At 43.6% G+C, this 25,766-nt stretch overlaps 1 protein-coding gene across 1 annotated transcript; it reads left to right on the plus strand.

The window, feature by feature from the left end:
• On the plus strand, positions 1 to 25,764 carry LOC124149406. The gene is made up of 5 exons (XM_046520967.2): positions 1 to 83; positions 17,488 to 17,566; positions 22,251 to 22,982; positions 23,498 to 23,579; positions 24,438 to 25,764. The coding sequence occupies exons 2-5, from the start codon at positions 17,512 to 17,514 to the stop codon at positions 25,435 to 25,437; spliced, it is 1,869 nt and encodes a 622-aa protein (XP_046376923.2). The 5' UTR covers positions 1 to 83; positions 17,488 to 17,511; the 3' UTR covers positions 25,438 to 25,764.
• The last annotated feature ends 2 nt before the right edge of the window (positions 25,765 to 25,766 follow it).

Below are 25,766 nucleotides of genomic sequence, written 5' to 3' on the forward strand. Positions count from 1 at the left end.
ACTCAGGAAAGCTGACGTCTCTTTCATCTGTCCTTACGAAAAAGGATTCAACGCTTACTTCTGTGTCGAATAAGTCGTGCATTGTAAGTATATGTTCATATTTCCCCGATCCGGTATAGGTCTTCAACAGGCGACTATGCTTTTCCCAAGAGGACCCCGCACTCCCGCAGAACTCTAATTTTTCGAGTCTTGGCAAGACAAGCCGGCGTATGGTGACACGCAATGGATAAAGCTCCGAGCCTGACCATCGGATCAATTCAGACAATGCTCATCGTAAGAGCCGGCTAAGGTGAATCGGGGACGGTCGGGTAGCCTAGTGGTTATTGCGTTCGTTCGTCACGCCGAAGACCCGGGTTCGATTCCCGACATGGGTACATTTCTGGTGTCCCCCGCTGTGATATTGCTGGAATATTGCTAAAAGCGGCGGTAAACCATACTCACTCACTAAGGTGAATCGGATGGTCAGGCTCGATGACTTGCCTATCTGACCCGGGGTGGAATAGGTCTTCAGCAACCCATGCTTGCCCTAAAAGGCGACTATGCTTGTCCTAAGAGGCTACAAACGGGATCGGGTGGTCAGGCTCACTGACTTGGTTGAAGCATGTCATCGATCCCAATTGCGTTGATCGATGCTTATGATGTCAATCACTGGATTGTCTGGTCCAGACTCAATTATTTACAGACCGCCGTCATATAGGTTGAATGTTGGTTAGTGCGGCGTAAAACAACCAACCAACCAATCTTATGTCCCGTGAATTCTTCTTGAAACAGATTATAAACGATCCTGACACTGCAAAATGCCACTTTCTCTGTTGTCACTATTTTTGTCAGGAAAGTTAATTTTTTAACAGGCCGCCGTTGCATGGCAGAAGTGCGGCGTCAGGCAACGAACATACTTTTTTACGCTAATTGCCTCAGTGACGTATGCCGCCGGTGGGACAGGACATGCTTCACCTTTTCGCGAACACCTGGTGTCATCACTGATTTCCAGTGATGCGTTTAATTATTTTCACCGCTGTTTTGACTTTTACTCCAAATGGAACTGTTCCGGCGGATAACTGTGGGGCAGGACATGCTTCACCTTTTCGCGAACACCTGGTGTCATCACTGATTTCCAGTGATGCGTTTAATTATTTTCACCGCTGTTTTGACTTTTACTCCAAATTGAACTGTTCCGGCGGATAACTGTGGGGCAGGACATGCTTCACCTTTTCGCGAACACCTGGTGTCATCACTGATTTCCAGTGATGCGTTTAATTATTTTCACCGCTGTTTTGACTTTTACTCCAAATGGAACTGTTCCGGCGGATAACTGTGGGGCAGGACATGCTTCACCTTTTCGCGAACACCTGGTGTCATCACTGATTTCCAGTGATGCGTTTAATTATTTTCACCGCTGTTTTGACTTTTACTCCAAATGGAACTGTTCCGGCGGATAACTGTGGGGCAGGACATGCTTCACCTTTTCGCGAACACCTGGTGTCATCACTGATTTCCAGTGATGCGTTTAATTATTTTCACCGCTGTTTTGACTTTTACTCCAAATGGAACTGTTCCGGCGGATAACTGTGGGGCAGGACATGCTTCACCTTTTCGCGAACACCTGGTGTCATCACTGATTTCCAGTGATGCGTTTAATTATTTTCACCGCTGTTTTGACTTTTACTCCAAATGGAACTGTTCCGGCGGATAACTGTGGGGCAGGACATGCTTCACCTTTTCGCGAACACCTGGTGTCATCACTGATTTCCAGTGATGCGTTTAATTATTTTCACCGCTGTTTTGACTTTTACTCCAAATGGAACTGTTCCGGCGGATAACTGTGGGGCAGGACATGCTTCACCTTTTCGCGAACACCTGGTGTCATCACTGATTTCCAGTGATGCGTTTAATTATTTTCACCGCTGTTTTGACTTTTACTCCAAATGGAACTGTTCCGGCGGATAACTGTGGGGCAGGACATGCTTCACCTTTTCGCGAACACCTGGTGTCATCACTGATTTCCAGTGATGCGTTTAATTATTTTCACCGCTGTTTTGACTTTTACTCCAAATGGAACTGTTCCGGCGGATAACTGTGGGGCAGGACATGCTTCACCTTTTCGCGAACACCTGGTGTCATCACTGATTTCCAGTGATGCGTTTAATTATTTTCACCGCTATTTTGACTTTTACTCCAAATGGAATAATCGGGACTGCTTGTTCCCTGACTTAGACGTTTTTTCATAATATGATTTTCATCATAACAGGTCCAGGTATGGATAATGAACTTAACATGTTTATGACCAGTATCTATTTAATACCATCGACTATTTGTAACTATGCGTTTTCACGCACATAAGAAGAAGTTCAGACAAATAAACGTCACATGCAGTTTGGATACACAACATTTTTCAAGTGTTATTTCTTAAGATTGTTGCATGCCTTAAATAAATTTAAAGTGACAAGTGTAAAATGTCGATATCATTTCTAGAGGTCATAAAAGAATGGAGTGCAATCTCGTAAACACCTTTTGGGTTTATATAGAACTCTTGAATCACTTAAAGTTGGACATATAACCATAAATTGAATTCATTTTTTATATCTTTTTTTTTGTAAAACATACATGTTGTCTAATATACTGAACAGCATTGAAAACGCACCACCATGAAAATGGATGTATTTTTATCCGGGCTTAAGTCATATGAAAATATTTAAGTTAATGAGTAATATACGACGTTCTGGACGAAGCATGAAGAAGAACAGCTCGTCAGAACATATTCCTAAATTTTTGTGAGCGAAATCGCCAAAACGCAACAAATTGCGTGCACATCATGGAAAACGTGTTTTGTTTCACGGGAAACATGCAGAATAGGGCTATAAAAGACAGACTTTTAAAAGCCACATCACTTGTTGCTGCAGACGTAAAGGGTACTGACACTAGAAATGCCAAGATTAACAGCAAAGGAACGTGAACGTGCCTTGGTACGTCAAGTAGAGTCGTTGCACAACGGTTTCAATGCCATCATTTAACAGTCCTCAGGCTACTGAGCAGATACCAGCAGACAAGAACCACCAGAGATCGACCACGTCCGGGTCAACGTTGTGTAACTACACCACGTCAGGATCGCCATATTGTTCGTCGGCATCTTCGTGATCGTACACTTCCGGCTACCGGGACTGCAGCAACCGTACAAGGCCGACGGAATTGATCAGTGCTGACACCGTACGTCGACGTCTCCGCTCAGCAGGGCTACGTGCTCGACGTCCATATGTTGGACCAATACTCACTGATCGACATCGAAATGAACGTCTGCGTTGGGCCAGAAGGCATCGTCATTGGAGATTGCGGCAGTGGCATGGTGTGCTGTTCTCTGATGAGTCCCGTTTTCATTTAGTGTCTCCCTTACACTGATGACGTAATTGTGGTATTCCTGTTTCCTTTGTCGTCCTTCTTAATAATCCGTCTATGTCTGTCCTAATCAAAATCGGTCATTGCTCAAGTTGTTTTTGTAATATTTCAAGATTTATTGCTGGTGCGTTTTCAATGCTGTTCAGTATATATATAGAAACAATAAACATAAATAGTATATAAGTATAGTTGATACCACTAAGTCGAGTGATATAATAAAAGGTACAATAGAAGTCGCAATGAATGTTTTAATTTAGATGCTGTTATGTTTTCAATGGATAACGTTGATTTGAAATTCTCAAATACATATTCCATAAAACGTCATAACTCATTCCCGGATTGATACATCTATGTTTTTTTATACAACCTCTTATTTGAAAAAACAAAACTGATATTACCGAAAGCAATTGAAGTAAATGGAAGAACCCTTTAACCGTAATAATTCGGCGCCTAACAATCATCTAATAGACAACGGATGATGCCGTGAAATGGTTTATTTCTTAAATAGAGGGGTCATAATGTACAGGATACTGCTTTACAAGCATTTTCGTCTTTCTGCGTTTAAAGGTAATATAGTACCACGATATATATACTTGAAGGATTCACATTCGTTTGTAAGGACCACATCAATGACATGTATCCTGAGGCCGAAGACCCGGGTTCGATTCCCGACATGGGTACATTGTGTGAAGCCCACTCACTCACTCACTCACTCACTCACTCACTCACTCACTCACTCACTCACTCACTCACTCACTCACTCACTCACTCACTCACTCACTCACTCACTCACTCACTCACTCACTCACTCACTCACTCACTCACTCACTCACTCACTCACTCACTCACTCACTCACTCACTCACTCACTCACTCACTCACTCACTCACTCACTCACTCACTCACTCACTCACTCACTCACTCACTCACTCACTCACTCACTCACTCACTCACTCACTCACTCACTCACTCACTCACTCACTCACTCACTCACTCACTCACTCACTCACTCACTCACTCACTCACTCACTCACTCACTCACTCACTCACTCACTCACTCACTCACTCACTCACTCACTCACTCACTCACTCACTCACTCACTCACTCACTCACTCACTCACTCACTCACTCACTCACTCACTCACTCACTCACTCACTCACTCACTCACTCACTCACTCACTCACTCACTCACTCACTCACTCACTCACTCACTCACTCACTCACTCACTCACTCACTCACTCACTCACTCACTCACTCACTCACTCACTCACTCACTCACTCACTCACTCACTCACTCACTCACTCACTCACTCACTCACTCACTCACATGTATCCTGAAATAACGTCACTGTTCAAACTGACGTTAAACAAAACTCGTTTGCTCACTGTATACATAGTTCTATTCCATTCTGACATATTTGTGTGAACCATACGCATGTGAGAAAGAAATAAACCTTACCGGGACGCTTTCTTGTTACTACATCGTCACAATATGGCTGAAATATTGCAGATGCGACGTTAAATCTAAACTCACTCACTCTTGTTATTACACGTCTCACAATAAGTACGGCATGAGGTCGAAAATGCATGAACACCCCCCCCCCCCCCCCCCCCCCCCCACCCCACCCCCACCCCCACACACCCCACCCCACCCCCCACCCCCCCAAACACGCACGCACGCACGCACGCACGCACGCACGCACGCACGCACACACAGCCCAACTGTGCAGAGTTGCGTACTTGGGCACGCAAGAAACCTATGATTGTGGGTTCGCATCCCGGTTCGCCTCGATTATGTTTCTAGGTTTGTCAGCACCATTGGTTTCACCGAAGTGTCAAACGTCAGAGACCTGCATCACATCGGGCTGTCCTCCCACATTAAGCTGACACGCCTCGATACAACTGGAATACTGTTAAAAGCGGCTGTAAAGCACGACCAAGCAAGGATTTTCTTTGTATTAACAGAATGTTTTGGAGTCAAGTGGAATATACTACCATGTCGATTATCAAAACCGCAACGGGTTTGCTTGCTTTTGCAATCTCAGAAAAGAACCAAGTTCAATTGTGTAACTATAACTTGAATACTGTTAAAAGCGGCGTTAAACCCAACTCACTCACTCTCCTTTTATTATTGCGGAGACGCAGGCTCGTACAAATCGAGACACTTGTTCAATCTCGTTTCCAGGTCGTTTTGGTTAGTAGAAGGTTAAATCTTGTTTGTTCACAAGCCAAGTGGTGCTATTCAAATTTAAAAACAGTCATTTGGGTCCAAATCGGAATACGATGGACGGAGCAGAAGCTCGTATCCACATATCTACTCGTTGGTTAAACATCATGCAATCGTTCAATATTCCTTCGTGATAGACTCTCAGAGTTTAAATGTGCTATACTCAGTATTGTCATTTTTAATGCTGAGGACAAGGGTACATCGGAGGTTAAGTCACTGGACTGAAACACGTTGTATTCCACAGTAATAAGCGTTAATCAGCTATACCCCACATACCCGGCCGGTTGTAGAGTTCGAAACACACTGAATAACACCAGTCGTGAATTCGTTATCCTTAGGCCTTAACATATGAATATATTATCCAGGGTAATTACAAATTTAAAGAAATGTAATGACTGATTTATCAACATGAACAAATTAAGTGAAAAAACTAAGATATTTATAGACTAGAAAGAATTATTGGTTTGCCAAGAGGACACGCTTTCTCGTAAATTGTTCAAATCGTATACACGAACAAAATGTACTACGGATGTGTTTTTGTAAGCCAAGGCTTGGGTATATAGCTCATGCTGTACAAAACACCACCATAATCATAAGACATACCTACTACAAGCAGAGTACGATGTAATATCTGCAGACAAAGTGGATTTTGCTGTGAAATGATCCGTGCACAGTCTCCCTTTAAATTCGTCTTTAACAACCAAATTATCTCTAGCAGATTAAGATTCCGTTTATATATCGCTCTTACAACCACCTTCACTGGTACATGAGCAGGGATACAATGATTGATACATAAAATATGAACAATAAATCAAGTTGACAGGACAGAGTATCTATCTTAACACGATCGGCTATTTCCGGTGAAACTCGTCCCCATTGTTAGCCGGGACAATATTTGCCCACATGACCGTCACGTGATGTAAACATCCTCGCGTGCAGACGACAGTAATGCATGGCTTGTCAGAGGTAAGAAACTGCATATTATGTGGCAAAAGCGGCCGTTTGCATAAGTTATGTGACTTATCTTACGTTTAAGATAGTTTTCCTAATTATCTACGCTAATCAGTGTGCCCCGTCAGGCTCGGTCCGGACCAGGGTGCCGTTGTACAAAGCGATCTCAGCGCTAACGTGATCGTAACTCCCATACCTTAACATTGACTTACAATTGTCGTAGCGCTAAGCTTGTTTTGAACAACGGCACCCTCGGCAATTTATATTTGTGCCTCACCGGGAGAAAAGGGACCTTGTGGCCAGTTGTGGGTGCAAGGATACAATTGTGCTGTGACGTCACAAAGAAAGGTGTTTGACGTTAACTTCTGTTGAAATCGCCATGTGTGCGGATAGGACTGTACAAATATATTTTTCTCTCGTTAGTTCGTAAAAAGATTATTCCAAAACATTTCAGCATACATGTCTAATTCAATTAATCAGACGTAACATCTACACCTACATCTACGCCTACGTCTACGTCTACATCTAAACCTATACCGACATCTACACCTACACCTACACCTACATCTACATCTACACCTACGTCTACATCTAAACCTATACCGACATCTACACCTACACCTACACCTACATCTACATCTACACCTGCGTCTACGTCTACATCTAAACCTATACCAACATCTACACCTACACCTACACCTACACCTACATCTAAACCTACGTCTACGTCTACATCTAAACCTATACCAACATCTACACCTACACCTACACCTACACCTACATCTAAACCTAAACCAACATCTACACCTACATTTACACCTGCACCTAGATCTACCCCAACATCTATATCGACACCTACACCTGCGCCTACATCTACACCTACGTCTACGTCTACATCTAAACCTATATCAACATCTACACCTACACCTACACCTACACTTACACCTACACCTACACCTACACCTACACCTACATCTAAACCTAAACCAACATCTACACCTACATTTACACCTGCACCTAGATCTACACCAGCATTTATATCGACATCTACACCTGCGCCTACATCTACATCTACACATACACCTACACCTACACCTACACCTACACCTACACCTACATCTACACCTACGTCTACGTCTACATCTAAACCTATACCAACATCTACACCTACACCTGCACTTACACTTACACCTACACCTACACCTACACCCACACCTACACCCACACCTACATCTACACCTACACCTACACCTACACCTACACCTACATCTAAACTTACATTTATACCTACACAGACATCTACATCCACATCCACATCCACAGCTATATCTACACCAACATTTCCATCTACATCTACAACTACACCTACACCTACACCTCCATCTACATCTACACCCACACCTACACCTCCATCTACATCTACACCTACACCTACACCTCCATCTATATCTCCACCTACATCTACACCTAAACCTACATCTACACCTACACCTACACCTACACCTACACCTACATCTACACCTACACCTACACCTACACCTACACCTACATCTACACCTACACCTACACCTACACCTACACCTACACCTACATCTACACCCACACCTACATCTACACCTACACCTACACCTACACCTACACCTACATCTACACCCACACCTACACCTACACCTACATCTACACCCACACCTACACCTACACCTACACCTACACCTACATCTACACCCACACCTACATCTACACCTACACCTACACCTACACCTACACCTACATCTACACCTACATCTACATCTACACCTACACCTACATCTACACCTACACCTACACCTACACCTACATCTACACCCACACCTACACCTACACCTACACCTACACCTACATCTACACCCACACCTACATCTACACCTACACCTACACCTACACCTACACCTACATCTACACCTACATCTACATCTACACCTACACCTACATCTACACCTACACCTACACCTACACCAACATCTACACCCACACCTACACCTACACCTACATCTACGCCCACACCTACACCTACACCTACATCTACACCCACACCTACACCTACACCTACACCTACATCTACACCCACACCTACACCTACATCTACACCTACACCCACACCTACACCTACATCTACACCCACACCTACATCTACACCTACACCTACACCTACACCTACATCTACACCCACACCTACACCTACACCTACATCTACACCCACACCCACACCTACACCTACACCTACACCTACACCTACATCTACACCTACACCTACATCTACACCCACACCTACATCTACACCTACACCTACACCTACACCTACACCTACATCTACACCTACATCTACACCTACACCTACATCTACACCTACACCTACATCTACACCTACACCTACACCTACACCTACACCTACATCTACACCCACACCTACACCTACACCTACATCTACACCCACACCTACACCTACACCTACACCTACACCTACACCTACATCTACACCCACACCTACATCTACACCTACACCTACACCTACACCTACACCTACATCTACACCTACATCTACACCTACATTTACACCTACATCTACACCTACACCTACACCTACACCTACATCTACACCCACACCTACACCTACACCTACATCTACACCCACACCTACATCTACACCCACACCTACATCTACACCTACACCTACACCTACACCTACACCTACATCTACACCTACATCTACACCTACACCTACATCTACACCTACACCTAAATCTACACCTACATCTACACCTACACCTACATCTACACCTACACCTACATCTACACCTACACCTACACCTACATCTACACCTACACCTACACCAACACCTACACCTACATCTACACCTACACCTACACCTACACCTACACCTACACCTACATCTACACCCACACCTACATCTACACCTACACCTACACCTACACCTACACCTACATCTACACCCACACCTACACCTACACCTACATCTACACCCACACCTACACCTACACCTACACCTACACCTACATCTACACCCACACCTACATCTACACCTACACCTACACCTACACCTACACCTACATCTACACCTACATCTACATCTACACCTACACCTACATCTACACCTACACCTACACCTACACCTACACCTACACCTACACCTACATCTACGCCCACACCTACACCTACACCTACACCTACATCTACACCTACACCTACATCTACACCCACACCTACACCTACACCTACACCTACACCTACATCTACACCCACACCTACATCTACACCTACACCTACACCTACACCTACACCTACATCTACACCTACATCTACATCTACACCTACACCTACATCTACACCTACACCTACACCTACACCAACATCTACACCCACACCTACACCTACACCTACATCTACGCCCACACCTACACCTACACCTACATCTACACCCACACCTACACCTACACCTACACCTACATCTACACCCACACCTACACCTACATCTACACCTACACCCACACCTACACCTACATCTACACCCACACCTACATCTACACCTACACCTACACCTACACCTACATCTACACCCACACCTACACCTACACCTACATCTACACCCACACCCACACCTACACCTACACCTACACCTACACCTACATCTACACCTACACCTACATCTACACCCACACCTACATCTACACCTACACCTACACCTACACCTACACCTACATCTACACCTACATCTACACCTACACCTACATCTACACCTACACCTACATCTACACCTACACCTACACCTACACCTACACCTACACCTACATCTACACCCACACCTACACCTACACCTACATCTACACCCACACCTACACCTACACCTACACCTACACCTACACCTACATCTACACCCACACCTACATCTACACCTACACCTACACCTACACCTACACCTACATCTACACCTACATCTACACCTACATTTACACCTACATCTACACCTACACCTACACCTACACCTACATCTACACCCACACCTACACCTACACCTACATCTACACCCACACCTACATCTACACCCACACCTACATCTACACCTACACCTACACCTACACCTACACCTACATCTACACCTACATCTACACCTACACCTACATCTACACCTACACCTAAATCTACACCTACATCTACACCTACACCTACATCTACACCTACACCTACATCTACACCTACACCTACACCTACATCTACACCTACACCTACACCAACACCTACACCTACATCTACACCCACACCTACACCTACACCTACATCTACACCCACACCTACACCTACACCTACACCTACACCTACACCTACACCTTCACCTACACCTACATCTTCACCCACACCTACATCTACACCTACACCTACACCTACACCTACACCTACACCTACATCCACACCCACACCTACATCTACACCTACACCTACACCTACACCTACACCTACACCTACATCTACACCCACACCTACACCTACACCTACATCTACACCCACACCTACACCTACACCTACACCTACACCTCTATCTACATCTACACCTACATCTACCCATCGGACCCTGTAAACCTAACACACATGGACCCTCACCTGTCCTCATCCCACTGACAGCCTGGATGTCGGCAGGTTTTACCTCCCTGTAACTGCATAAGGAAATTGAAACCCGTCGCTATTGTCAACCGCCTGTCTCCTCACAGGAGCAGGTGTGATATTTCCCCGCAGTACCAGTAGCGCAGGGAACAGTGCTGGGTCCACTGCCTGTTGATGTGGATGGTGTTACGGGGACGGGGAGCAGATTACCCTCAATCATTCTGTCTTGGCTAGAGGTAAGTTACTTGGTTTGTTTGGGAATGACATTGGAATTTAACACTATCAGTTAATTTAACATTTATCTGGAGGCTATTTTGAGCAGAACCTTTTTTTGCGTACGGTTTGGACAGATCGCGGCGATTCAGATCCAGAACCAGATTTGTGTTAACAGACTCAGTCTGTCAACTGAACAGAAATGACTCGACTGTCAAAATGATTCACCTCTAGATGTGTATAACATAAGGGAACACATTCGTACCATAAACAACTGCATCTACACCACTAATGCCACATATTTACACCACATTCTGCCACATATTTACACCACTACTGCCACATATTTACACCGCATACTCCTACATACTTACACCACATTCTACCACATATTTACGACACTGCTGCCACATATTTACACCTCTACTGCCACATATCTACACCACTACTGCCACATATTTACACCACATTCTACCACATACTTACGTCACAACTCCAACATATTTACACCACTACTGCCACATATCTACACCACTACTGCCACATATTTACACCACATTCTACCACATACTTACGTCACAACTCCAACATATTTACACCACTACTGCCACATATTTACACCATCACAGCCACGTATTTACACCACAAACTGCCACATATTTACATAAACATGCTGCCTTATACGTACACAAGATACAGCCACGTATTTGCACCACACAGAGTCAGGTATTCACATCACATACTGCCACATATTTACACCACATTCTACCAAATATTTAACCTACATACTGCCACCTATTTATCCCACATACTGCCTCATATTTACACCACATTCTACCACATATTAAACCTACATACTGCCACCTATTTATCCCACATACTGCCACATACTTACACCACATTCTACCACATATTTAACCTATATACTGCCACCTATTTATCCCACATACTGCCACATATGTGAAACACATACTGCCACATATTTACATGAACATACTGCCACATATGTACAAAACATACTGCCACATATTTACACCACATACTGCCACATATTTACATGAACATACTGCCACATATTTACACCACATACTGCCACATTTTTAACCTACATACTGCCACCTATTTATCCCACATACTGCCTCATATTTACATGAACATACTGCCACATATTTACACCACATACTGCCACATATTTACATGAACATACTGCCACATATTTACACCACATACTGCCACATATTTACATGAACATACTGCCACATATTTACATGAACATACTGCCACATATTTACACCACATACTGCCACATATTTACTTGAACATACTGCCACATATTTACATGAACATACTGCCACATACTTACACCACATTCTACCACATATTTAACCTATATACTGCCACCTATTTATCCCACATACTGCCACATATGTGAAACGCATACTGCCACATATTTACACCACATACTGCCACATATGTACAAAACATACTGCCACATATTTAACCCACATACTGCCACATATTTACACCACATACTGTCAATATTTACATGAACATACTGCCACATATGTACAAAACATACTGCCACATATTTACACCACATACTGCCACATATTTACACCACATACTGCCACATTTTTAACCTACATACTGCCACGTATTTATCCCACATACTGCCACATATTTACATGAACATACTGCCACATATTTACATGAACATACTGCCACATATTTACACCACATTCTACCAAATATTTAACCTACATACTGCCACCTATTTATCCCACATACTGCCTCATATTTACACCACATTCTACCACATATTAAACCTACATACTGCCACCTATTTATCCCACATACTGCCACATATTTACACCACATTCTACCACATATTTAACCTACATACTGCCACGTATTTATCCCACATACTGCCACATATTTACATGAACATACTGCCACATATTTACATGAACATACTGCCACATATTTACACCACATACTGCCATATATTTACATGAACATACTGCCACATATGTACATATTGACATGGATATGATTTTGTCTTGTGGTATGGTATTTGTCCAGGCATGGTCACCGATTGTACGTAATATGATTACTAAATATATCAAAGAAGAATGAAATGCTGGCAATTACACTCTAGAACGAAATATTGCAATAAATTCATCACGAACTTCTGAAATAATTCAAACGAATCCCAGACTAACCAACATCTCAAGGTCAGTTGTCCGATTATAACACATCTCAATACGGGCATTTACATACTAAACATATGAGCCTGTATCAGGTGTACTCCCACATCAATAAAAGGCTGTTTAAATAACGTTGAGTCGATATCAACGAGTGGATATGTGTTTTGTACAGATGTTACGTTGATACAGTTTCTCCCAGCCGAGAAGACCCTTGATAGACATTAAACACATATATGGGCGTTTTTACGAGTTCATCCGACCTGGCTGTAAGGAAAAGTCATACAATACTACCGGTGTGAGAATATGACGCATGCACAATGACGTCGCTCATACAGAGGTATTCAGTGCATGACGTTGGCCGGCCTGATTGTCACAAGGACATATACATGTGATACATCACATCGTATAGCACATCATCCTTTGTCAAAATCCTAACTCTCAATTTGACATGAAGGTTGTGTTTTCATGACCTCAGTGAAGCCTTCAAAATGTTTTATGGTTGGCGGGTGGTGGACATTTCCAAATGTGACAAAAATGATGTTTGAAGCAATTCCCTGTTTTGATTTGCACCAAATGTGCCTGTGATTTTTATAAGAATAATTGACTTGCTTTTGCATGTGTTTGTGACGGGTGCCACGGGTGGGAAGGATGTTCTCACCTTTTCACGGATACCGGGTATCATCACTCTTTGAAAGTGATTCATAAATATACCTTATGATCTGGTCAGAATCGTACAATGGACTCTGCTTTTAACAGACAATTACGGAAATATGTGTATTTTTTAAATGAATGTATGATAATATGTTTATTTAGAAAACCACACTCATAACATAGATCAGGTGTGATAAATGAACAGCAAATGCCCTCCAGTTCACAATAGACCTAGATGCCGAGCATGATGCGCTGTGTTTGACATATATGTACATAGTGTTTCAACGTTTGAGTCATGCATGGCTTACCACAGCTGGTAGTGTCACACACATGTACCATAGTCTGGTGACGGGATCCACGAGTGCTTAAAACACGGAAATTATTCACAAACTGGAATTACATACGAGCTGTCATTGTGGCAACGCAACTATGTGTATTTATAGAAGGTAGCTATATGCGGATGTAGCAGGCCAGGTTTTAATATAAGTGACATGTGTTCTTGGCCAGGGAGGTCTAAAGAGGGAATTGTGTGAGTGGACGGATAACATACGGGTGGTGGCTTCCCTGGGCTTGTGGCCCTGCAGGTAGGTGTGTGACGACTGGGGTATACGACAATAACAAAGTGTGTATGCGGCGTTCGTTGTATTTTGTGAGGCCATGTACTGCGTAGTGATGATTTACAGGTGTCCATGGTCGTTATGCTCCATCTGAATATTCCGACCTGTTCGTCTCACTAACCTACATGTTTCGAGATAATTAATGTGGAGACATGGTTCACCTTGGTTTCCGCACGTGTCACTGTGTGCGTTATTGAGACACTGGTGTGACCGCTAGTATAGACACAGCTCACATTGGTGGACTAACTGGCCACGGTGTGCGTTATTGAGACATTGGTGTGACTGCTAGTAAAGACACAGTTCACCTCGATGGACTAACTGGCCACGGTGTGCGTTATTGAGACATTGGTGTGACTGCTAGTAAAGACACAGTTCACCTCAATGGACTAACTGGCCACGGTGTGTGTTATTGAGACATTGGTGTGACTGCTAGTAAAGACAAAGTTCACCTTAGTGGACTAACTGGCCACTGTGTGTGTTATTGAGACGGACACTGGTGTGACCGCTAGTATAGACACAGTTCCCATTGGTGGGCTTACTGGCCACTGTGTGCGTTATTGAGACATTGGTGTGACTGCTAGTAGAGACACAGTTCACCCTGGTGGACTAACTGGCCACTGTGTGCGTTATTGAGACATTGGTGGGACTGCTAGTAGAGACACAGTTCACCCTGGTGGACTAACTGGCCACTGTGTGTGTTATTGAGACGGACACTGGTGTGACCGCTAGTATAGACACAGTTCCCATTGGTGGGCTTACTGGCCACTGTGTGCGTTATTGAGACATTGGTGTGACTGCTAGTAGAGACACAGTTCACCTCAATGGACTAACTGGCCACTGTGTGTGTTATTGAGACATTGGTGTGACTGCTAGTAGAGACACAGTTCACCTCGATGGACTAACTGGCCACTGTGTGCGTTATTGAGACATTGGTGTGACTGCTAGTATAGACACAGTTCACATTGGTGGACTAACTGGCCACGGTGTGCGTTATTGAGACGGACACTGGTGTGACCGCTAGTATAGACACAGTTCACCTCGATGGACTAACTGGCCACTGTGTGCGTTATTGAGACATTGGTGTGACTGCTAGTAGAGACACAGTTCACCTCAATGGACTAACTGGCCACTGTGTGTGTTATTGAGACGGACACTGGTGTGACCGCTAGTATAGACACAGTTCCCATTGGTGGGCTTACTGGCCACTGTGTGCGTTATTGAGACATTGGTGTGACTGCTAGTAGAGACACAGTTCACCCTGGTGGACTAACTGGCCACTGTGTGCGTTATTGAGACGCTGGTGTGACTGCTAGTAGAGACACAGTTCACCTCGATGGACTAACTGGCCACTGTGTGCGTTATTGAGACACTGGTGTGACTGCTAGTAGAGACACAGTTCACCCTGGTGGACTAACTGGCCACTGTGTGCGTTATTGAGACACTGGTGTGACTGCTAGTAGAGACACAGTTCACCTCGATGGACTAACTGGCCACGGTGTGCGTTATTGAGACACTGGTGTGACTGCTAGTAGAGACACAGTTCACCCTGGTGGACTAACTGGCCACTGTGTGCGTTATTGAGACGCTGGTGTGACTGCTAGTAGAGACACAGTTCACCTCGATGGACTAACTGGCCACGGTGTGCGTTATTGAGACATTGGTGTGACTGCTAGTAGAGACACAGTTCACCTCGATGGACTAACTGGCCACTGTGTGTGTTATTGAGACGCTGGTGTGACTGCTAGTAGAGACACAGTTCACCTCGATGGACTAACTGGCCACTGTGTGCGTTATTGAGACACTGGTGTGACTGCTAGTATAGACACAGTTCACATTGGTGGACTAAGTGGCCACTGTGTGTGTTATTGAGACACTGGTGGGAATTCATGTAGACACGCAGTCAACTTCGATGGACTAAGTGGCCACGATGTGTGTTATTGATAAGCTGGTGGGATTGTTAGTACAGACACAGTTCACATCGATGGACTAAGTGGCCACGGTGTGTGTTATTGATAAGCTGGTGGGATAGTTAGTAAAGACACAGTTCACCTCGATGGACTAAGTGGCCACTGTGTGTGTTATAGAGACACTAGTTGGACTTCTAGTTGACACCCAGTTTACCTCGGTGGACTTTGGACTTTTAGTAGACACACATTTCACCTTGGTAGTCTCTTTCGTGTGTTTATTGATACAATATGTGGTAGGTAAAACTACACACCAAATCATCATTGGTACCCAAATTTAGTTAAATGAAACGTCTAAGCATCCGTCTTGATTGTCTGCTGAAACAGATTCCATTGGGTAAAATAGCGATGAAAATTGATGTTTATCATAAACGCGTGCTTTTCAAGCAAGGGTCGTGCTCTAGATTCTCTGACTGACTGATTTAGATTGTTGGTTTGCCACACCAGGCATGTGGTCATGGCACGGTCAAGCGGTCAACTGTTACAAACTTGCCCCCTACATTAAGCTGACATGCTGTGATATTATTGAAATACTGTTTGAAGGGGCGTTGAACCAAACTCACTTTCATTTTGAATGCCTAGTGTATTAACGTGCACATTTTACCTTACAGTCGAACTCAGTTCACCGTACCAAGATGGTAGGTCGGGATGTATGGATCGTTCTTCTTATCGCCCTACTTCCATGTTCTGGTGAGTACCATTAACACAATAAATGCAACATAAAAGCTAAATATAGCATAGTAAACGATAAGATGCGATAAAAACTGAAGGCTTTTCCTACATGTGTGTGTACTATATAAATACATACAGAGTTGCATCCTTTAGGAGTAGAATAGGTCTTCAGCAGCCCATACTCACCGTAAAAGGTGACTATGCTTGTCGTAAGAGGCGACTAACGGGATCGGGTGGTCAAGCTCGGTGACTTGGTTGATGCATGTCATCGATCCCAATTGGGTGGATTGATGCTTACTGGATTGTCTGGTCCAAACTCGATTATTCACAGGCCGCCGTCATATAGCTGGAATATTGCTGAGTGCGGCGTTAAACAACAAACAAACAAGACGTGATGGACGCCGATTCTTAGATAAGCCCTGATTAGGAGTCTTTCATCATCAAACAAACGTACCAGTGTGCTAAACGTCCGTATTACCTCGGGCTCTCTTCCCGGATTATTTGATATAACAACTACTGTTAGCGTCAAACCCAATTCACTCAATAGCTTCCGGGCAGATGTGATAAACACAAGACCACAGAGGTGGTTAATCAACAAATAAGATGTGTGGAATAATTATAGCTTCAGATATGGACGTCTTTGCTTTAAATGTGACAGTTCTGTAAGGCACATGTTTGAAGTTTGGTTTTCCAATGAGATACTGTCTAACTGCATCTCTAGATATATACTGAACAACAAAAGTTCCTGTTACATTGATTAAGATTTAATGCAAAGTTATGTTTTTGACCAAATCTGAAACAGTTTCGGTTTGCAACAGATAAAAGACTCCTGTAAGTATTCAAATTAAAATGCGTGATTTCATTAAAAAAACAAAAACATGAACAATATGTCAATCAACAAATCAATAGCGTGTGTGTCCACCTCTAGTTGCGATGCAAGCAACACATCTTCGTCTCATGGAAGTCCTGTGGGATAACTGTCTATATCTGCTGGAGCATGTCTCGAAGTTCCTGGAGTGTCTGTGGAACACGTGGTTGACGTCGAAGGCACCGATCCATCTCATCCCACATGTGCTCGATTGGTGAGAGATCAGGGGAACGAGCCGGTCAGGGGATGACATTCACGTTGTTTTGTTGAAGAGAATCCTGAACAAGTCGAGCAATATGAGGCCGGGCGTTCTCATGTTGAAAGGTAATGCCTGGGCCATGACGACGAAAAAACGCTAGAACAACAGGGCCGATGATCTCGTCGCGATAGCGCTGTCCATTGAGATTTCCCTCTACCACTATCAAACGGGTCCTCTGTCTTGCTGTAATCCCACCCAATACCATAGCGCTACCGCCCCCGAACAGATCTTCTTCCATGACACAATGATTGACGTAACGTTCACCTCGACGACGGTACCCTCGAATCCGCCCATCGCTTTGGCTGAGGTGAAAACGAGACTCATCAGTGAATAGAACTTGTCCCCACTGCATGGCCGTCCAGCGAAGACGCTGTCTGCACCACTGTAGACGTGCTAGACAGTGGTTTCCTGTCAAAATGGGACGTCTGGCGGGTCTTCTGTAGACAATCCCTGCACATCTGTTGCTGGCTAGAATCGATTTCGTAGGTGTGTTGTTCGAATCCAGTTGCCTTGTCGATTATTGCTCACGCGTGGCCTGCCACTCCGAGGATGGTCTCTGACTGCATTCTTCTGTTGCCAACGTTGCCATAAAAACCAAATGGTGTTTCTGTGGACGTTAAATTGTCTTGCAACATCACGTTGACTCGATCCTGCTTCAAGCATACCAATGGCTCGCAGACGCTCATTTCGTAATGTTGAAAAATTGTGTAGTGTTTTGTTTTTTTGAGTGGTTGTTGTCAGCACGATGCTAAACAATGCGTATGGAATCCCGTTAACGCACATGTTTTATACCCATTCTTGGGTAGTGAAATGCATGGGGCTTGCATAAAAGTCAACTTTCGCATGGAATGCATGCTTTTCTGTAGCAGTTGCGTTTTTGTGACTAGATTCCATATGTATACTACAATATTGAAAACCAAACTTTACTTGTTTGAAAAATACACTAAAATATTGGTGTCACAGGAACTTTTGTTGTTGAGTATATAAATTTAGTGACCCTTGTTTCGTAGCTACAAACAGCTGAACGTACTCTTCCAACTTTAATGATATTTTCACGTGATTATCTGTCACTTGAGTGGATTATCCTGAAGCGCGAACGTAATCCCACAATTATCCGAAGATATATCCGGTTGATTTTTTTTTAAATTAAAAAATGTATGAAATTGTCGATTTACCCTTGACAAAAATAGATGTTTTTCAGACATATATCATATGTTGAAAAATCCAATTACGTCTGATTTGTTCACCAAACTCTCAGGGCCTCTGATTAAGCCTGTTTTGTTTGCCCAAACAGCCCAGGGCCTTGAGAAAGGGGAGGTCTGCCGGTACATAAAGAGTAACACGCTTCAGCGCGTGAAACTCAATACCGCGGTACTGTGACATGAATGAACTGTCGAGATTACAGCTTCATGTGTCACATTCGTTTAACGTCATTTATGTTCCATATTTTCCTTTTCGCACAAACTGTTTCTCCATTTCAAATCAACAGCTTCCAACGACAGTTGTTTGTTTGTTTGTTTGTTGTTTAACGCCCCACTCAGCAATATTCCAGCTGTATGACGGCGGTCTGTAAATAATCTAGACTCGACCAGACAAACCAGTGATTGTCATCATGAGCATCGATCCTTGCAATTGGGATAGGGTGACCTTCATCAAGTCACCTACCCTGATCACCCTGTCCCGTTTTCGCCTCTTACGACAAGCATTGATGCTGAAGATCAATAGTTTTCAACCCCTGATCTTCACTGTATGATACATAGTGAAAAGTGTAAAAACATTGAAAGTTATATATGTCTTAGGCAGCAGTTTTTGTAAAATAGCAGATCATCACTCGTGGGGGATTTCGTTGCATGTGACTGCTTTAAGTTCTAGAATCAGGGAATAAACGACAAACATATAGTCACCTGAACACGTACTAGGACTAGGCATGGACTAATCCCATTATAATCAGATCTTAGTTCCTCGCTACCGCTAAACAAAGATCTGAGGACATCCCATTACAGGTCACATCAGAGCGACCTTTCGCGAAGTTTGACCGACCAATGGAATTATTGACAAGAAGTCGACATTAGCCAATCGGAAGGCAGCTGTCTCGTGCTTTACGGCACTAGTTTCAAACTGGCGACTGCGCTTCGAAACATATTTTGACAAATTTTCGATTAAAAATGTGAAAACTGAACAAACAAGCATTCTGGATTTGCAATAGATGGCTTAGATTGTACGGATTCAGTCGTAACGCCCGTAACTGTCGTTCGGAATACCCCGTGTTAAATCTTTCGAGATCAGAAAACACATTCCGACTGTCCCTTTCCTGATCAGGAAAGCGACTCTCTGATTGGTCGGATGAAAGGTCGTTCTGACACGACCCGGAATGGGATGTCCTTTGATCTTTGTTTAGCGGTAGCGAGAACTAGGATCTGATTTTAATATTGCCCATGGGCATATAGACGTTAATAGTTCTGCTGTTTGAGATGCATTAAGTTTGAAAATTTTGACTTTAATGAAACGTTTTTCCATCGAGTCAAGTGCACTTGCATTTATCAAAGAATTATCCATGTGCACACGAACAGACATCGGAATCGGAAATGAACGCATTCAAGAACGACGATTTTTGAACAAAATTATAAGCCTGCGCTTTCATTTTACTTTGGCTTAGGTAAGCAGTAAGAAACAGTTTCAATGTTAACATTACACCTGGTGTCAGGCTTGAATTGTACGAACACCTGGAGTCAGGATCAGTGCAAGGACATCATCTATTCCACCGGCAGTGATCAGATTGACAGATAGAAATCCCCTGAATTTCAAAACTTGGTGTCATTTGAAGGACAGGAACACCCTCTATACTTCGAACACCTGGTGTTAGCATTAGACATAAAACTATTACGCGAACACCCTTGTCATCACCAGAAGGGGGCCCAGTCGTCTAAGGCGCCGCAATTCGCTAAGTTGCGTTCCATAGACACACCTAAAACTTCGCCCCGTTTATCAATTAATTTATCAATTTTATTGCGTATTATATGCCTTAGGCCCACGTAAGTGAAATAAACAGTGATGAAAGCACGGATCAAACATGCTAAACATGTGTTTATCAAAAGTACGAAGAACGTAATGCTAACAATGCAATTTTCCAATAAAGTACTTTTTATCAATGTTCACTGGTAAATTAATAAAGTATTTATGGAGCAGGTCATGACATGATAGACACTCATATAGAAAATGAAATTAACCTTCCACAATATTATTGCCATTGTTTGATTGCTTGGTTCTATCAAACCGTGCTCTAACTGGAATACTGTTCAAAGCGGCGTTTAACCAAACTCACTCACTCACTCATCATCACGAGGAGAGAACTCACCTCTTTTTATCGAACACCTGATGTCATCGTTAGGCAACGAATGCTCAGCTATTACGAGGCATCATTGTTAGAAAAGTGTTGTTAGTACATTTTTGTCCTCATTAGTATTACACTGCGATTGTATTTCATGTTAACATCACAATGTAGTCATTTCTAAGTCAATGCGACTACGAAAAGAAACACTGTTCGTTTCAAACAAAATATCGTTTTGAATCCCCAGGCTGGGAGTATTGCTCGGACACGAAACACCCAGCCCCCTGTACCCGATGTCGTAATGACGGCACCGACGTGTACAAGTGCCCCAGACAGTGTGGCGGACTCAGAAACATCAACCAGTGTGATCAGGTCTGCAGTAACCAATGCAAAGACTCGGAATGTGAGTACGAAGATGGTCAAGTATCACTCCGCTGTGTGAAAGGCTGCGACAGCTTCTACACCGGCCCTGCCTGCCAACAATATTGTCAGGAAAGATGCGCCACATGTGATCAGAGCGGTCGGTGCACCAAGTGTACTGAAGGACGATACGGTGGCGACTGTGAGAAGACGTGCAATAACTGTAGGGACGGGACTTGTGGCCAAGAGGATGGGAAGTGCAACTCGGGCTGCAAGCCTGGATACCATGGACCCAAGTGTGACAAACGTTGCGATACATGTAAACAATGTGACCAAGATGTGGACGGTTGTATTTCGTGTGACCAAAACAATGGGCGGTGTTTGCTTGGGTGTACATATGGGTTTTATGGCCATAAGTGTACACTGAAGTGCCCGGGCAAGTGTATTCGGTGTAACAGAGAAAATGGGAGTTGTGTACAGTGTGAGACCGGATGGCAAGGTGTTGACTGTAGTACACAACTACTTCCTCCATCAGAGAAGCCAAAACAACAACACGGAGATGAGCCGACTGAAGAGGTGACCACAAAATCTGGACTCCTGAGCATGTTTCAAGATGAAGGTATACATCATTGGCTTTTAAAATATATATTTTAAGGACAATTTTTTAAAACAAATTCATATGTTCTGTCTACTTACAATACGAACCAAGTCAACTATGCACTGATGTGCACAACTCGTCTCTATGATACAAACAGATGTGTTAATTTTAGAGTCTGTTTCAAAAGATACGGGCCATTTGAACACTATTTCAATACTGGAAATAGAAATTACCAACTCGAAGGATTTAAAGAGGCGACGATGCCAGGAAAACACTGACTTGTTGAGCGTTAGGTTTAAAACATGCTCTTTAATTCACGGACGCTTCATTGTAACATATAGGTAACATAATATTCTATATGCCTGTGAATTTGTGTCCATTTACTCATGTCATTTGAAAAATCAGTTTCAAGTTAACTGTTTCTGTGCTCCCTTTTTTTAATTTCGACTATTACTTACTGTACTATACCCCTACTGTATATGACGTCGTCACCAACCCTTCATCTCTTGAAAACACTTACTTCTTGTATTTTCCAGATTACCTGCTGCCAGTGATTGGGTGTGGTCTGGTTCTCTTGGCTATTGTTGCTGTGGTGATCATTTGGAGGTGTAAGAAAAGGTGAGTTCAGTGTTGTACAGCGAGTGTGTGAGACGCAGGCTTGTGTGAGTGCGTGACTGTGCTGGACAAATCACTGACTGCATGGCAACAATCCACCGGTCACATAGATAGGCAAGTCTGTTTGTTTGTTTGTTTGTTGTTGAACGCCGAACTACCCAATATTCCAGACATATAACGGCGGTCTGTAAAGAATCCAGACAATCAAGTGATTGACATCATGAGCATCGATCAACGCAATTGGGATACGGTGACATGCATCAACCAAGTCAGAGAGCCTGACCACCCGATCCCATTAGTCGCCTCTTACGACAAACATAGTCGCCTTTTACGGCGAACATGGGTTGCTGGAGACCTATTCCACCCCGGGTCCAGATAGGCAAGTCACCGAGCCTGACCATCCCATCCACCTTAGCAAGCCCTTACGATGAGCATTGTCTGAATTGATCGGGTGGTCAGGCTCGGAGCTTTATTCATTGCTTGCCATCAACAAAAGGCATTACACTCAGGTGTAAGCCCATATTACTTATGCTGTGATAGTCGTATGCTTTATCTAGAATTCTGAAACAATCAGACCCGTGTAGATCCGGGTAGAGAATAGGTCTTCAGCAACCCATGCTTGCCGTAAAAGGCGACTATGCTTGTCGTAAGAGGCGATTAACAAGATCGGATGGTCAGGCTCGCTGACTTGGTTGATGCATGTGGTTCGATGCTCATGATGTCAATCACTGGGTTGTCAGGTCCAGACTCGATTATTTCCAGACCGCCGTCATATTGCATTAATATTTCTGAGTAACAACAAACAAACAAACTTAAACATTCATAAATACTTGACTAAAAGATTATTATGGGATATTTCAGATCGAAGACAAAGGCACCTGGTAACGAAGAGGAGGGAAATTGTGAAAGTGCATCCCAACACCCTAGCGTACGGAGACTAATCAATTCAAGTGGATCTGGTCCCCATTATGATGAGATAAACACTGACGACGTGGACGGTTTGAAAAAACATCTCCTGGGAGATCGCGAATTACCTCGCATCCCTACTCCTGCAAATAAACCTCTTGCCTGTCTGAGAAACAGGTCTGGGAATCTCAGCGTCCCATATATGACCCCCATAGTGGAGGCAGTGGAGGAGGAGGAGGAGGAGGAGGAGGAGGAGGAGGAGGCAGAAGAAGATGAATCTGAAACCATCCCAAAAGTTTTATTCACTCTAGAACCTCCTTCAGATGAGGAAACGGCAAGGGATTGTGCTTCCCTCCCTTCAAATGACCCTGGGTCTTCCGTGGATGGTCCCGAATTTGCGAATACAAATGGAAGTCTTGTCTTTGAGAATGAAACGAGACATGGAGCAGCAGGAGCGCCTGAGAAGGATGTTGATCATCTTAATGTTCCTGGCAGAGGTATTTACATCTTTCACAATGGTTCCAATGTCGAGAATGGGAGTTATGGCGACTACGCTGATAGCGGCCACAGTGGTTTTTCCACTCCCAAGGTGCCTGATATGTATCTTGAAAACCCTCATGACGATAACAACCAGTTTGCTTCGAATATTGCAGACCATCTCGATACGTATCTCTCCCAAAGACAGAACGTAGAGACGGATCCAGAGCTTGTGCCTGCTGTACAGAAAGGGACTTCTGAGACAGGTGCGTCGGAGTCGGATGTTCTCATTGGTACGAACACAGAGGAACAAAATATGAAGAACAACAATGAGAAAAGGGGATTCAAATCTAAGCTTCCTCTTCCAAAATGGAAGGCTAAATTCAATCAGACTTCTTTTGTGCCAAAATGTGATATGCGTGTAAACACTTCAGAGAAATCATCTATGCTAAATCGCAGGGATACAGTTGATTGTTAGAGATGTACAGTATGTTGAACGTCAGAACTAAGAAAACCATTTGAGAATGATCTCATGTGTGAAACGGAAGCACAGATCTATTGAGGTCAAGAACATCAGGAACACCTGTTTCAGTGCGTCACGTGATCCCTGCCATGGCGGATATGCGATCTGTATTTGTGTAGCATATATACTTGTTATGAAAGGATGTCATATACTTACCTACAATATCGGTCAGTGCCTAGACAGATGATATGCCCTGAACGACCTTTCTTTTGATAATTGGAGGTGGGGCAGGAGTTCTTCTAAAACAGTATATTGTCCCAGAAAATGCTGATAAAAGAAGTGTG

The sequence above is a fragment of the Haliotis rufescens genome, unplaced genomic scaffold (genome assembly GCF_023055435.1).
Source record: "Haliotis rufescens isolate VD_foot unplaced genomic scaffold, xgHalRufe1.0.p SCAF_2, whole genome shotgun sequence".
Classification (NCBI taxonomy): domain Eukaryota; kingdom Metazoa; phylum Mollusca; class Gastropoda; order Lepetellida; family Haliotidae; genus Haliotis; species Haliotis rufescens.